The sequence below is a fragment of the Falco biarmicus genome, chromosome 16 (assembly GCF_023638135.1).
Source record: "Falco biarmicus isolate bFalBia1 chromosome 16, bFalBia1.pri, whole genome shotgun sequence".
Taxonomy (NCBI): domain Eukaryota; kingdom Metazoa; phylum Chordata; class Aves; order Falconiformes; family Falconidae; genus Falco; species Falco biarmicus.
In genome coordinates this window covers 9,756,932-9,772,350 of record NC_079303.1, presented here as the reverse complement: position 1 = coordinate 9,772,350, position 15,419 = coordinate 9,756,932, and the positions used below count along the sequence as shown (strand labels likewise).

Sequence of the window (15,419 nt, the reverse complement as noted above, 5' to 3'; positions counted from 1 at the left end):
AATGGGTCATCACTTCCATAAACCTCTAGCCTGTAAGGAAGAGCCGTGGAAGTAGGGAGATTTTCTTTTTTTTTTCTATTTTTATTGTTACTGGGAGGAAAAGCAGTGATTAACTATTTGACCTGTGATACTCCCAGATGCAGGCTGTGCAGTGCATTTGAGGTGGATCACTCCTGTACTGCCAAGACTGAGCCCAGACTCCTCAATGCTTTGCACACTGGCAGTGGAAGTCCTTGTGCAACTGTGGGTACTGGCTTTCTGTGCTGTAGCGTGAAAAATACAAAGCACTGGGGTTAAGGTTTGCAGAGAAGTGGGAAAAAGTTGATTATTTTGTGCTAGGAAGAGAATGTCCTGTAGTTTTCAAACTTTGAATGTCTCCACTTGGAATTTAAAAACTGCTTTTAACTCTGCTGCTATGTTTCAGTGGGCGGGAAGGTGTCTTGTAGTTACAGATGATCCATTCCCTTAAGAAGGATCTTTGCCTTCTGAGCTGAGCTTTCTTGGCTTTACATGAAAAGTGCCTCAAGCTGTATGATCTCACATGGCAGTGAGGGAATTACATCTCCGTGGGGATTTAGAGAGAAATCCAGAAGTATGTTGCCTTATTGTTTCAGTATATGAATTTTTCTAAACAGGATTTTCTGGGTTTTGAGCAAGAGACCCACTTCCCACGTGCCTACATAAACCCCGTTTTCTCAGACAGACACATGCATTATGGTTTGTGATGCAATACTGACTTGATTCGTAAGCCGTACTGTGCTGTGCATTTCTGGGCTTGTCGTAGTCCTTTGAAACACAGCCCTGCGCATCAAAGGGGCAAGCTGTGTCATCTGCTTTCCCCCACAACAGAGAGCAATGTAGCTGTCGTAAGTACAGGCAGAACAAAACTAGTTGAGGGATTTGTGGGCTGCTGTTCGAATCATGGTGGGCCAGGAATCAGCCCATGCTTACTAATACGTTTAATTGTCCTACTGCCACCTGAGGGGCAGGACAGTGTCAGGGCATTTTCCCAGGGAATAAAACTGGACATGTCTGCTTCTCTCCGAGGGTCCCCTATGTAAAAAAACATCCTTCAGCACCATCTGGGTGCTTGGTGTTCTCAAAAGGACCCAAAGGGATGAAGTTCACTCCTGCTGCCTGCGTGACAGCAGAAATTATGTCTGCAGCTGTGCTTCTGCGCACTTTGAAACTGCCTCCGTTTCTTTGCTTGGCCAACCAGAAAAAACCAAAAAAACCTAAGCTGAGTTGGCAACAGTGTCTTGCTGTCCTCTCTGAAGGAAGTAATTTACCATCATCTCGCAGCTTGTCAAACGTGCACCAAGTGTGAAGAAGAACATGACGTGCACTGTCCTAAGCTCTCAGCAGGTCAGGTTTTGCTGTCCTCTGGAAACTGTCTAGCTCTTCAGCTTTTCTCCACGAAGGTCACATTGTTTGGAGTAGTGATGAGGTGCCCTCCCAAATGCCCCAGCTTTGTTTCTAAACGCTACTGAAGTATTTTGCCTCCTGAAGAGACTGTGTTCCTCATGAGGAACAGTTACTTCTCAATAAAGTGACCCCCTTTCCGTCTAAAGGGATGGGGCTTGAGACTGTGGAGGTGGAGGTGCTTGGTGAGGGAGGCAGTCAGGCAGGGCCAGTCTGGGGTGCCCAGCTGCGCAGGGCAGTGACGGCACCCGTGTGCCTGGCGAGCGCTTCTCTCGCGGTGTTGCAGGGAGAAGGTGTGAGGGTGCTGGGAGAGAGCCGGCGCCCCTGGGAATGACAGCAGCTAAAGGTGAGGGCTGGCTGCGTGGGCAGCAAAGGGTGAGCCAGCCACTCCCTTTGCAAGTGCAGTGGAGAGGGAGGGAGCCCCTCCATCAGCACAGCAACGTCTGCTGGGGCAGGGCCGGAGGCACCGGCGCCCAGGGCAGGGCTGGCAGGGGGTCTGAGAGAGCCACTCCGCCACCACCTTGCTTACTGAGCCTGCGGGGAAATCGCTTTGGGGGGCAGCGATTAAAAAGTACATGCAAAGTTTTTAGGTCCAGTTGGAACACTGAGAAGGGGTTCAGGGCCTTTCTCAGAGCGCCGCACGTTGCATAGTCATGTGTCATACACAGGTTTGGTGACTGGTTTCTGGCTTCTAATGCAAACGCGTACGCATCCTCAGTAGCACTGCTGAAGTGTTTTACGGACTACGCATGCTCCCCAAGCGGGATTTTGGCCTCTTTGGGGCAGAACTATTTCAGTTAGAGGTCACCATCTCCCACTACCACAATTATCTTTGTCCTACTTTAAACTCATTTTCTGTTGATGTCAGTGGATCCCAAGACCTGATCAGCTTGTGTTCTCTTGCAGCCAGAACTTTCCTCATTGGAAGTCTTCCTCCTGCGCAACTTAGATAACGGTGCTCTTTTCGCTACCTGGTCTTTTTTTCTCACCCCTGCCAAGGCTGCCTCCCTTGATGAGAAGTCCCTTCATTTGTAAATACTCTAGAGAGTGGGTCAGCTCGGTGGAGGTGTCACCTCGACAGAGGGGAAGGTGGAGCGTCAGATCTCTGCATGTGGCAGGGGCTGCATTAACCCTCATCTCCCGCTGCGTGAATGACCGCAGGCAGAGGCACTGTGCAAGGAACATCAAGCCTTTAATGAATTAAGACAGACAGATCTGGTAGAGGGCTGGGGTTGCAGTGGGTGGGTCAGAGGGATCTGTGCTCCACACCTTCTCTATCAATATATCAACGGCGACTGGGGCAGCGTGGAGCACCTTGTCTCCTGGTGTTCCTCAGGGTTCTGGCTCGCTTGGTGGGCACATAGTCACTATTGGATGCCCTCTGCTTGCTGCTGCCCCCCTGCTCCCCACTACAGCCCACCGCCGTGGCATCCCTGTCCGGCTTCCCCTCCCAGAGGGTTTTGGAGCTTTTTGCCACTGGGCACACCACCATCTTCTTCCTCTTCTTGGGTGGCATGCTGCCCTGTGGGGACGTCTCTGGCATCCTGAGGGTGTCAGCCAGTGTGGGGCACTTGGCCTGTTTGCCAGCAGCCTTGCCTGATCTGGGCACCACCCGGCAGGAGGAGATGCCCGGTGGTGGTGGCAAGTGGGTCAGAATGACCCGGGGCTGCCTCCGCAGCACCTCCTCCACCAGCTGGGCCATGCGGGGCGGATGATGCTGGGGTGCAGTCGGGGGGCTGGCCAGGGGACTATTCAGCAGGATCTGCTGAGGACTCTCTGGGAGACCCTGGTGGGGACCCTCTGAGCATCCCTTCAAGGGGCTCTCCTCTGAAGTGTCCGTAGGACCCTCCTGAGAGGGCTCCATGGGACTCTCTGGCAGCCGGGTGGGGAAGACCGCTGCCAGCCCACCCTGCTTGCCTTTGGCGTCCAGCAAGGGGGATGTTGCCACCCTCTGCCAGGAGGGGTTGGTGTCCTCCTGCATTGCAGCCACCACTTGGTCCTTGGGACAGTCGCCCTCCATCATGCACTCTTAAGAGGTCAGGGATCCTGTTGAGGGTGGTGGTCAAGACAGGGACATCAGGGACACCATGGTTGGTGTCCTCGCTGTCCCCCAGCCCTGCCGCCAGTGATTGCTCCTTAGAGCAGCCACCCTTTGCCACGTACTGTGAGAGCTCTGGGAGCTTGTTGAGGATGGTGGTCAAGGAGGAGCCACTGAGAACTTCAGAGAGCTCCAGGATGCTGTAGAGCCAGGTGAGCAGGTCACTGCTGTCCATGGTGGCCGAATGCTCATCCTGAAACTGCAGATTGTCCTCTGCCAGCTCAGGAGAGGCCTCATTGAAGGCATCTGGCCCCAGCTCGGGCAGGTCCAGGAGATTCTCTGGGCTTGCCAGGGTGGTCACCACTTCTGAAAAAGCAGACGAAGCCAAGCCACCCCCAGGGTGATGCAAGCCTTCCTTGGTGCAGGTCACCCCCCTATGGGCTCTGCCACCCTGCAGACCTCACCTTGGTGCTTGGTCCTGCTTCTGCCAGAGAGCATATCCAGGGCGGGCTGGCAGGAGGTGGCAGCAGGGATGCCATCCTCACTGGCCACCACGTCGTTGTTAAAGGCCTCCAACAGCTTCTGGGCGCTGCCAGGATGGGTGTGGAGCACAGGGGAGACCTGCACGCAGTGCTGAGCCGCAGGGTGTTGGGGGTGGCAGGGGCCCAGCATGGGCAGGGACGTTCAGCACAGTGCAGCCCGTAGGGTAGAGGGGCTGCCCCTGGCCCACGTCCCATGGGCCCAGCCCCACTGGCTGGTGGGGCACAAGTGTCCCCATCACCACTTGCTGTCCCCGGCCATAGGCAGGGGGACAAGGAGCAGGCAGAGGGGGCAGCTGCACACCGCTGGGGAGCTGCAGCACGTGTGGCAGCTGCACAACCTGCCCCGAGTCCCCCAGGGGCCCCTGCACACCCTGCCAGGTTGCCTGGGCGGGCTGGTGGGTGATGGTGTGGAGCTGGGAAGGCCGAATGGTGATCAGCAGCCCTGGGACAGAGGGCAGCACACCAGCAGTGACCGGTGGCGGCATGGTCAGAGTGGTGAAGCTTGTGCTGGGCACCTCTGGTCCTGTCGGCAGCTGGAGGGGGAACCTCTCTGTTGGCAGAAGCGAAGGGGGGTGATGGGGTGCGATGCTGGCCGGCACAGCTGGTTGGGGGTTACCCGGAAGGCAGGAGCACCCCGAGGAGCGTGCTGCTCTATGCCGCGGCAGTTGGCCAGCGTGGCGTTTGTTGGGGCAAACAGTGTTCTGGGGTTCCATCTCCACGGCGATCATTCCGCCAGCACCTGGGTCAGCCAGCGTTGTGACAGTTTGACTTTTAATGACAGAACAACTTCCCATTTCAATGGTTTCCCATCCTGCTGATGCTTTCCTGCCCCCAGCACTGATTTCCCACCCCCACCATAGTTTCCCATCACAACTGTTTTTTGTTTGGGGAGTCGAGTTTCATGTGAAAGGGGAGTTTTCACCTAAATTTCTGTTGATGTCAGTGGATCCCAAGACCTGGTCAGCTTGTATTCTCTTGCAGCCAGAACTTCCCTCATTTGAAGGCTTCTTTCTGCCTTCTTTCAGCCAGGGCAGGGCTGGGAGGGAGTTTGAGAGAGCCACTCCTCCACTGCCTTGCTTAGGGACCCTGTGGGGAAATTGCTTTGGGGTGGGGGCAATTCGAGAAAACTGGGACCTCAGAGAAGCATAGTATTACAGGAAGCTTTTTAGGGTAAGAGACAGCTGTTGCTTTCAGGATGGCCGGCATTCACCATCCTAAATGTGTGCTGCCACGGCTCCCTAAGCAGCGCAGCCTGCAACCTCAGCACGTGCTGACAGGAGTAACGGGGGCTGGAGCGGAGTGGAGACCCTGCGGCCAGGCTCTGTTATGCTCCTGCAGGAAGGGGGACTTGATGGTACCACAGAGCTGATGAGATGTCCACTGCCATGATTTTCCCTTTTATAACAAATTCTACCAGGGACAAGCAATGGCAGAAAAGGCAGGAATATGGTTACGCCAGTACTTCACAGTCCCTTGAACTTGTTGTAGTTCCAGCGTACTGGATGGACTGTGCCCAGATTCGTTCTTTTCCAGTGTGTCTGGTGGAAGAGAGGCAGCTCCTGCAACCTCTGGTAGACTCCTTGGAATTTAACTTCTCGTGCTGGCCCTTGGCACTTTGACTCTGGGACTTCCAGTCCCAACTTGATTAGTGTTGCCCAAATGTTTTTCATTGCACCTGTAATGCTTTCTGGCCCTTCTGCCCCGCTGAGGATGCCATCGATGTATCGATACACTGTGAGGCCAGGTGGAATGGTGATCTGTGCTAAGGCTGTGGCCAGAGCATTGTGAGCGATAGTGGGGCAGTGTTTGTATCCTTGCAGAAAACTGTTTGAAAACATACTGAGTCCTACTCCAGGCAAAGGCAAACTGGGCTTTTTCTTGTGCGTGGAGCAGAATCACGAGGAATACATCTCTAACATGTAAAGTGTTGGGGCTCTTGCTGTATTGAATGATTATACTGAACTCTGAAGCAAGTGGAAAAATACTGAAGAGATAAGACGAGGTTATGGCCAGAACAGTGGGATGAAGAAAAAGGAGCAAATTGCAGATGTTGGCATAAAACCAAGGCCAACGGGACGTGATAAGAGGAGCTGGGAAACCGCAGAAAGGAGCCTACGTGCCAGAACAAGCAGAAACAGAAATCTTCCCAGTAAACAATTGTTAACCAATCATATTATTATACGCTTGTAAAATAGCCAATCACATTATTGCACGCTTATAGAATGCCTTATAAAAGTCTACCTGGTTTGTACAATAAACGGATCAGATCTTGAACTCTGTGAGTATTTGAATCTGACTCTCGCTCGCCCGAAATGCCCGCAGCATCTGGTGACCCCCGACGTGATCCGATGAGGGTCGACAGGATCGGTTAAAAGGTCAGGAGGATTCATTAAGGATCGTGTTACGAGCTGCGGAGCCGGCGAGGATCCTGCTGCCAGCGAGAGAGAGCTGGGCGCCCGAAGAAAGGCGGAACGTGCACGGCTGACCGGTGAGTCAGGAAATTTAAGCAGGATGGGAATCACTGCATCAGTGGTGGAAAAAGCAACTGTAGACAGTTTGATGAAACTGGCAGAAAAAACTGAAACGCCAGTCTCACGGCAGGCAGTAGTTGATCTGCTATGTTGGAGTCGCCGCCGTGGTTACCTTGCTTCTACGCAAGATGTATATAATAATGAAACATGGAAGAAAGTAGGAGAGGACTTATGGGAATCTGTGCAAGTTGGGACTAAGGGGGTAAAGACTTTGGCTCGCACGTATCGAGCTGTACGGGGTATGGTCGCGCAATTACCACCCTGGTGTCCTGAAAAGGAACAAGCGGCGAGCGGCGGCGTGCGGCCCGGCAGGCCCCGTCCCGGCCGCGGTTTCTCTCCAAGGCGGCACCCCCCCCTCCACCCCCCCCCCCCCCTCCGATCGGCGCCATGGCGATGCAAGCGGCCAAGCGAGCTAACATCTGGCTGCCCCCAGAGGTCAATCGGATCCTTTATATTCGGAACCTGCCGTATAAAATCACAGCGGAGGAAATGTATGATATTTTTGGGAAATACGGACCTATTCGACAAATCAGAGTTGGAAACTCTCCTGAAACAAGAGGAACAGCTTAAGCTTCTCAAGGAAAAATACGGACTTGATTACAAACCCACCCCCCCCAAAAAAAAAAAAAAAAAAAAAAAAGAAGGAAAAAAAAAAAAAAGAAAAAAGAAAAAAAAAAAGAGAAAAAAAAAAGAAAAAAAAGAAAGAAAAAAGAAAAAAAAAGAAAAAAAAAGAAAGAAAAAAAAAAAGAAAAAAAAATGAAAAAAAAGAAAAAAAAAGAAAGAAAAAAAAAAGAAAAAAAAAGAAAGAAAAAAAAGAAAGAAAAAAAAATGAAAAAAAAGAAAAAAAAAGAAAGAAAAAAAAAGAAAAAAAAAGAAAGAAAAAAAAAGAAAGAAAAAAAAGGAAAAAAAAGAAAAAAGAAAAAAAAGAAAGAAAAAAAGGAAAAAAAAAAAGAAAAAAAAAGAAAGGAAAAAAAGAAAGAAAAAAAAAGGAAAAAAAAAAGAAAAAAGAAAAAAAAAAGAAAGAAAAAAAAAGGAAAAAAAAAAAGAAAAAAAGAAAGAAAAAAAAAAAGAAAAAAGAAAAAAAAAAAGGAAAAAAAAAGAAAAAAAAAAAGTGCTTCAGATGTCACCTACAAGAAATGCGTTTCTGCTTTGAACTAGCTTTTGAGCCTTTGGGAGTAAACTATACGGCTATAAATCAATCATATTGGGGTTGGTTAGGTAAGAAGTATAATGACATGAATCATGGCCTTGGAGATAACTGTACCTGGTGGAATACTACACTTGTTAAAAATATGTACAGTTGATTTACCGTTTAAATGTATCAATTTATTTACCTCAACAAGAATTGAGGGTGGTTGAGGGATTTATTGAAACAAGGTCTGTCTATATTGTTGTTTGTTATTCTTTTGTTACTTTTAGTGCCTTGCCTTTTACAATGTTTTCAGAGCTGTGTGGAACGCAGTATTAATGCTGTATTTAAAAAGAAAGGGGGAGGTGTTGGGGCTCTTGCTGTATTGAATGATTATACTGAACTCTGAAGCAAGTGGAAAAATACTGAAGAAATAAGACAAGGTTACGGCCAGAACAGTGGGATGAAGAAAAAGGAGCAAATTGCAGATGTTTGCTCAAAACCAAGGCCAACGGGACGTGATAAGAGGAGCTGGGAAACCGCAGAAAGGAGCCTACATGCCAGAACAAGCAGAAACAGAAATCTTCCCAGTAAACAATTGTTAACCAATCATATTATTATACGCTTGTAAAATAGCCAACCACATTATTGCACGCTTATAGAATGCCTTATAAAAGTCTACCTGGTTTGTACAATAAACGGATCAGATCTTGAACTCTGTGAGTATTTGAATCTGACTCTCGCTCGCCCGAAATGCCCGCAGCAATCTCTAATTCTTATTTGTAGTACTATGTAAGTGTCTTAGGTTTTCTGATACTGTGGTAGTTGAAGTAGTTTCCTCAGTGGTGAAAGCCATAGTGAGCAGTCCACTGCTTCTCAAAAAATGAAGAAAAATCCTTTTTTGACAAAATGAAGCGCACGATGGAGGTTCAAATTTATGGCCTGCTCTAAAAAAAGAAAAGGGGAAACCAAAAGAAAACCCCCACCTAAATTCCTGTGATTTCCATGTTAACACTGAGGTAAAATGCATCTTCAAAACCAGAACTGAAGACTGGAAAAAGCAGTTATTTTTGTAGGAAATGGCCACCTAGAAAAGAAAAGTAGGAACTTGGGGTTTGCTACTACTCCCTTTTCTAGGTGATTTTAGTGATCTCCGTGCAGTTGGTGTTTTCCTTTTCATTAAGTTAATATGCCCTTTGTCAGGAGAGGGGAAAAGATGATATTACCAAACCAATCTCAAAAGTCTAAAGAAGGCACACATATTTTTATGCAGACCTAAGCAGGAGCTTTTTCTGTCTGTCCTTCAAAGGAATCTCTGCTCTAGGTGCTTTCTGTAACGTGGCTATTGGGTATAGTCCAGCTTAACCTGGATCTAGCTCAGATTCCACGTGTCCCCCGCACTCCTAGGGGAAGGGTTTTAAATACTTGGGCATATTCCATGATCTTTACAGTCAAGTCTGTGATTTTATCATAGATATTTTTTGTCTCAGTTGTTTCTGGACATCATCTTAATGTCTGTTTCACAGAAATATTTTTTATAAACCTAGTAACTTGGTGATTTCTTTCTTTCTTTCTGTGTAATGCAGTAAAATTGCCCTGAATGCCAAAGTTGCAAAGAAAGGTAAAAGACAGCCTTCAAAGCAGAGGGCTCATCAGCAGATGAGCTCTTCCAGTGGCAATCATGGTCAAGTACCGGATGAGAGCACTTCCAGTGAAACATCTGAGGATGAAGGAAGGTATGCATGTAAGGAATGTTGAAAATAAAACTTACTTAATGATAAAAATTGGCCTGAGAGCTAGAGGCAAGTTTGGGTTTTTGTTGTGTGTTTAGGTTTTTTGTAAACCTGATGCATATGAAGATTCTTGTTCTTTCATGTGACCGCCTGATGTTCTTTCTTGTTCTTTCTTGTTCTTTCCTGTGACTACCTGATGCGCTTTGTGTTGACAAACAGTTCACTTTTGTTTAGAGTGCTTTTGAACATGCTGGCCAAGTTAACAATAAGGTCACGTGCACAAATTCTGATTCATTACATGAGTGTGTGTGCACAGGCATAGAAGTATTTCATGTGTTTAAAAAGGGTGAGGTATCTCAGTTTTTTTCACGGCAGGTATCTCAGGATTTTTTGCCCTGCTCCCCACTCCACCTTTTCTCTTGCAGCTGCGTACCCTCCTGACTTCTTGCCCACCCTGAACTTACTTGTGTGGGTTGTGGCAAAGTGAGAAAGAGCAAGTTGTTGACACTGTTCAGCCCTAGCTAAAAATCTGGTGTGTTATCAACACTGTTTTGGTCAGAAGTCTAACACACAGCCCTGTGTGGGCTGCTGTGAAGAAAATAAACTGCATCCCAGCCAGACCCAGGACACCAGAGAATCCAAAATTACAGTTCTTTGACCTGTAGGAGAAGGATTCTCGGTACTGAAGAGAGCTAAACCCCTGGTATTAAACAGGGAATGCACATAACCGTATAGCTACATGTCTGTAGCTGTAAGATTTCTGTCACTTTGCGTGAAGTTTAGGGAACAGTTATTTCAACTATTTGCTTAATATCTTGCGGAAAAATTAGCCTTCCAGTAGACATTAATAGTACACAATAATTGTTTCAGTCTTGAACTATATCTAGCAAAGTTACTATACCAGATTTTAGTTTAATTCAGTTCTGCAATTAAGTTTTCAAAGCTACTGTAGGTATTATTCATAATGCAAAGTAAGCATTTCAGTACTGAAATATATTTCTGTTTTCTAGACCTGCAGCAACACCCAGGAGTGAAAGGAACGAGGTACTGTAAAACTAGTTTCTTGGTAAACAGTCTCTATCAGCTTTTAATCACGTAGATGGGAGCAGTGTTTATGTAGTGATCAACCAGATGTACAAATTGCTGCTGGTATGCAGCTTTATTGTATTTGAGACAAATCTGTGGGCTGTGAAGGAGAGAATGAATCATTCATGCATTTGTAATGGTCTGTAATACTAGACAGTGGAATTACAGAAAGTACTGTATTTTTTGTAGGTCAGCATACCAATGGAAGTAACTGATGGCCCTGGTTTAACTCACTCATCTGACCCAACTTCAGAGGATGTCCGGTTGGAAGCTTCAACCTACAAGGAGACTATGCTGCTGTTGGAAGAGCTTGGTGTGGTTCATATGGGTATGTTTTCAAGTCTCTGTCTTCAGCTGTTACAAGTTCCCCTTAAAACATGATTTCTTTGTATGCGCTCCTAAGTATTTTAATTTCATATTTTGATATAGTATCTCTTTGTGACTAGAGATCCCCCTCAAAAGCTGTGAAACTGTCACCTGACCTGAGATGTTGCCTGCATTACCAGCCGATGTGCCTTACGTTATCATTGGTTCTCTGTCTAGTCAGAGCTGGAGAAGCAGTTTCTTGCAAAGTACAGTTCAGCTCCTTCTAATGCGGTCATCAAAAGTCAGCAAGAGCTTTTTCTTCTTTATATCCCCTTGATGTGGTTTACGCCCAGCCACACCTAAACACCTAAGCACCACACAGCCACTCACTTGTTCCACCCCAGTGGGGTGGGGGAGAGCATCGGAAAGGGAAAAGTGAGAAAACTCATGGGTCGGCATGAAAACAGGTTAATAGCAAAAGCCACGCACGCAAGCAAAGCAAAGCAAGGAATTCATCCAGCACGTCCCATGGGCAGGCGGGTGTTCAGCCACCTCCAGGACAGCAGGGCTCCGTCACGCATAACAAATACTTGGGAAGACAAAGTGCCATCACTCTGGATGTCCCTCCCTTCCTTCGTCCTCCCCCAGCTTTATATGCTGAGCATGATGCCGCGTGGCATGGCACATCCCTTGGGTCAGCTGGGGTCAGCTGTCCCAGCCGTGTCCCGGCCCGGCTCCTTGCGTACCCCCAGCCTGCTCGCTGGTGGGGTGGGGTGAGGAGCAGGAAAGGCCTTGGCTCTGTGTGAGCGCTGCTGGGCCGTAACGAACACATCCCCGTGCTACCAACCCTGTTTGCGGCACAACTGCAAAACATGGCCCCGTACCAGCGACTGCGAAGAAAATTAACACTATCCCAGCCACAACCAGCACACCCCTCAACAGCTAATGACAAAGAGTACAGCAAAATAATGGCTTTGCTTAAAAATAGTAAGTACATATATATAACAAATTTCAACTGTCATAAGATGCTTGCATATATGCACAAGGCATTATATAAACATAAGCATCACTTACTAGGGCTCTTAAACTATGCTAAAATTTCATTAGGCAAGTGTTAACCTTGGCCGAAGGCCAAACTCCCCCCCCAGTGCTGCCACTGCCCGTCCTTGACAAAATGGGGTGAAAAAGCTTGTGGGTCAGTGTGAAGGCAGGGCTGTCACTTCCCAGGGACTGTCACTGGCAAAACAGACTCCACCGATTAAAATACATTTGGATAGTGAGAAACAAAGACCCCAAACCTGAGAAGGACACGTCGGCACCCCCCCTGCTCAAGCTCTGCCGCGCTCCTTCCCTGCCACCTCCCCAGGCAGCGCGGGGAGGCTGCGGTCGGCAGTCGGGACGTAGCAGTTTCTCTGCTGCTCCTTCCTCGTCCCTTTTCCCTGCTCCAGTGTGAGTCCTCCCCCAGGCTGCAGTCCTTTGGGGAAAATCTCCTCCAGCCTGGGCCCTCCATGGGTCGCAGGTCCTTCGGGAAGGATCCGCCTGCTCTGGCACGGGGTCCTCCGCAGCACTGCGCTGTGGGTATCTGCTCCAGCATGGTTCTCTCCGGGGCTGCAGGGGAATCTCTGCTCTGGCACCTGGAGCAGCACCTCTCCCTCCTCCTTCGCTGACCTGGGTGTTCGTTTGCAGGGCTGGTTTTCACATGCTTTTCCCCTTCTCTGCCCGTGTGGTGGTTTCGCCCTTTCCTACATTTGTTTTTCCTGAGGAGCTGCCAGCACGGCTGAGAGGCTCAGCTGTGCCCTGCGGTGGGTCCATTGAAACCGTCCATGTCCAGCACGGGGCGACCCCTGGCTTCTCACAGGGACCTTCCCACTAACCTGCCACCTGCACCTAATACAGCAAAGCACTGAACAGCTTATCCATTGGGCAGTATTTGTGCAGCTTTGTGTCTTTTCTGTCTCAAAACAGGTTCTGCTACTTTGTTGAAAATGCAAAACATACTTCTTGAATATGAACGGAGAATAGAACGTCAGAAAAATCAGTATAAAGCGCTCTCAAGAGAAGTAAGGAAATTGGAAGACGAAAGGGAGGAGTCACAGTTCAGAGCGGAGAAGACTCAAGATTTGAAATCCGTGTTGGCTCACCAAGAAGCAGAATGGAAAAGGGATATCCAAAGCCTTAAGTATGTAAATTGTGGTCTGATAATGTATTATCTTGGTAGTGGTTTTGTTCCGAAAGACACTGATGGTGCAGGCAACAGGATGAGAAGTTTCCAGGCTTTTGGGTTTGGGTTTTTTGAATCCCGTGGGCCAGTTATGCTATGAAGTACATAATGTGAGAGGGGAAAAACGTCCGGATACCAGCTCCATGTACAGTCTTCTGGATGTTGTTCTAACTTTGTTTTCTAGCAAGAAAAGAGCAAGAGAGTGTGTACGGGGAAATCAGATTTATAAGAGAGATTTGAGAGATGGTTGGGTGTTTGGTTTTTTTTCATTTTGTCCTTGCAGCTTCAGTTGGCCTATAATACTAGGATTTCTGGTAACTCCACCCAGTGCAAGTCAAACCAGAGCTTAGAGCATTTGTTTGCTTACCTGTTTGTTTGTTGGAAGGGTCAAGTTTGGGATTGCCCCTTTCCCCACACTCCTGAGCTAGACCCGGAGGCGTGAGGTTTCTCATCGCTGTTGACATCACGTCCGACAGGGGTGGCCAGCAGGCACCGTAGGCAGTTGAGCAAGGACAACTGCAGAGCCCTGGCCTGGGAGGGGAGATCTCCTCGTGGTGATCCCCGGTGGGATGGCGTGGCTGGGGAGCTGGCCCAGCAGGGCCAGGCGGCCCAGGCAGAGAGCGAGCTCAGCAGGAGCCACCGTGAGCTGGCAGCTGGGGCGGCCCGCAGCGGCCTGGGCTGTCTGGGGGGCAGCAGTGCCAGGGCACTGGGGGCAGGCAGTGCCCACCCCTCCTCAGGGCTTGCTGAGCTGTGTCTCGAGCCCGGGGTCCGGTTTTTGGCCGCCCAGCCCAGGAGATCTTGCCCAGCCCGTGTGAGGTCGGCAGGGAGATGCCGGGCTGGCCCGGGGGCAGGAGCACCAGCCCTGTGAGGGGAGGCTGCGGGAGCTGGGCCTGGGGGAGTTGGGCCTCCCAGCGCGGGGGAGGGGAGTACGAGGAAGACGAGGCCGGTCCCAGCTTGGCCTGGGTTTGACTTCAGCAGGTGTTCAAAATCCTCAAGCATCTGTCAAGTATAAAGAAGTAGTATTTTCATTCTAAGTGAATTCTCCAAGCAGCGTTAAATTTATTTTTAATTCGCAACTTTTTGCGAAATTACACTAGAAATTACATGTAAAGCTTTTTCCTTGCAATATACACCATTCAAATACAAATGCTTCTGTCAGTCTTTCAAGTAATTTTAGTGGTGGTTGATTCTTGTTTTGCAGAATTTCTAAAGCAGGCTTTCAATTGGCAGTTCTTCCCTTACGTTGACGATTTTTTTTAATTTATTTTTTTGTTCACTGTTGCGAGTATATGGGAAAAAATAGTCAAAATAATGATCAAACACAAAGCTGCTTGCTTGTTTGGGTACCGTGGGCACACCATGGACCGTTTTTTACCATGTCAGTGCTTATTGCTGATTGTTTCAGTTGGTAAAGAAGCTGACCTTCCATAAGGCTTTCCTTGTAAGTCAGCTTCAAAACGGAATTGCTGTAGTTTCTCCCAGAGGTAGATCCAACTGAGGTTTAAAACTGTTTTTAATCGTATTCAGCTTAAACCCCATGCATTTCTGAATCTGGTTTTGAACACTGACATCCTTCTGGAGTAAACAGAAGCTGCTTGTTCTGCCTGTGGTCAGCAGTTGTTTTAGACTTACAGAAGGCTTGCTGAAAAATTGTTGGGTCTGCCACAGATAAGTGGCGTGCTGATTCACCAGTATTGCTTCTGGTCACTGAATCCGTAATGTGTAGGCAATGCTCAGTATACTAAGAAAATGTATACTAACCATAGTAAAAGTTTGCGATGCTTTGATCTGATGAGACAACAAACTCCTTTTTCAACAAAATGGCTGTAATATGAAGATGGGTTTTTTTAATTTTATTATAGAAGTGTGCACACTGGTGTGTGTTTCCCTATACAAACTTACAAATAACTGATAAATCACTCAAAGTTTTTTTTCTGTATCTTGTACAACTGATACCGTGCACAATGGAATGAAGTTAGAATTCTTTAAAAAGTTGAAAAGTACAGTAAAAATATGAACTCTGAAAACGTTTAACATTTTTTATGGTTTGAGTTGTCTCTGCAAGTCCATCATGTGGAATATCTACTTTTATATCAGTGCTTTTGTTTCTCAAATACTCCGTTAAATCCCAGATGTTCTTTGAAACAAGAAGAAGAAAAGAGGCTCAGAGTAGAAGTGCTGTGTGAGAAAAGGAGAGAAGACCTCCGAAGGAAAGAAGATCAATATTGTAAAGAGATGGAGGAGAAACAGAAACTTGAGTTACAGTCTAGGAATTTAGAAATGGAATTAAGAACACTGAGAAAGCTCTTGAAACAGGTATATTAAATAATGAATTAAACTCTTTGTCTTATTTTCTGCTTCTTTTCAATTGTATTCCAGTATGCCTAGAGAAGGAGGCGCTTTGTTCACGG

General features: G+C 47.8%; 1 protein-coding gene across 1 annotated transcript; it reads left to right on the top strand.

Moving 5' to 3' along the window:
* Nucleotides 1-10,674: 10,674 nt before the first annotated feature.
* Nucleotides 10,675-15,419, top strand: LOC130159637 (ankyrin repeat domain-containing protein 26-like). Its single transcript, XM_056361453.1, has 3 exons — nt 10,675-10,809; nt 12,753-12,966; nt 15,141-15,419. Exons 1-3 carry the CDS (start codon nt 10,683-10,685, stop codon nt 15,331-15,333), a joined length of 534 nt encoding a protein of 177 aa, XP_056217428.1. The 5' UTR covers nt 10,675-10,682; the 3' UTR covers nt 15,334-15,419.

Bases quoted from the DNA above. Each gene is read 5' to 3' on its own strand.
- LOC130159637 (XM_056361453.1), top strand. From the start codon at position 10,683: ATGGAAGTAACTGATGGCCCTGGTTTAACTCACTCATCTGACCCAACT. The intron at 10,810-12,752 runs GTATGTTTTCAA...GTCTCAAAACAG, and splicing joins GCTTGGTGTGGTTCATATGG to GTTCTGCTACTTTGTTGAAA. The intron at 12,967-15,140 runs GTATGTAAATTG...GTTAAATCCCAG, and splicing joins AGGGATATCCAAAGCCTTAA to ATGTTCTTTGAAACAAGAAG.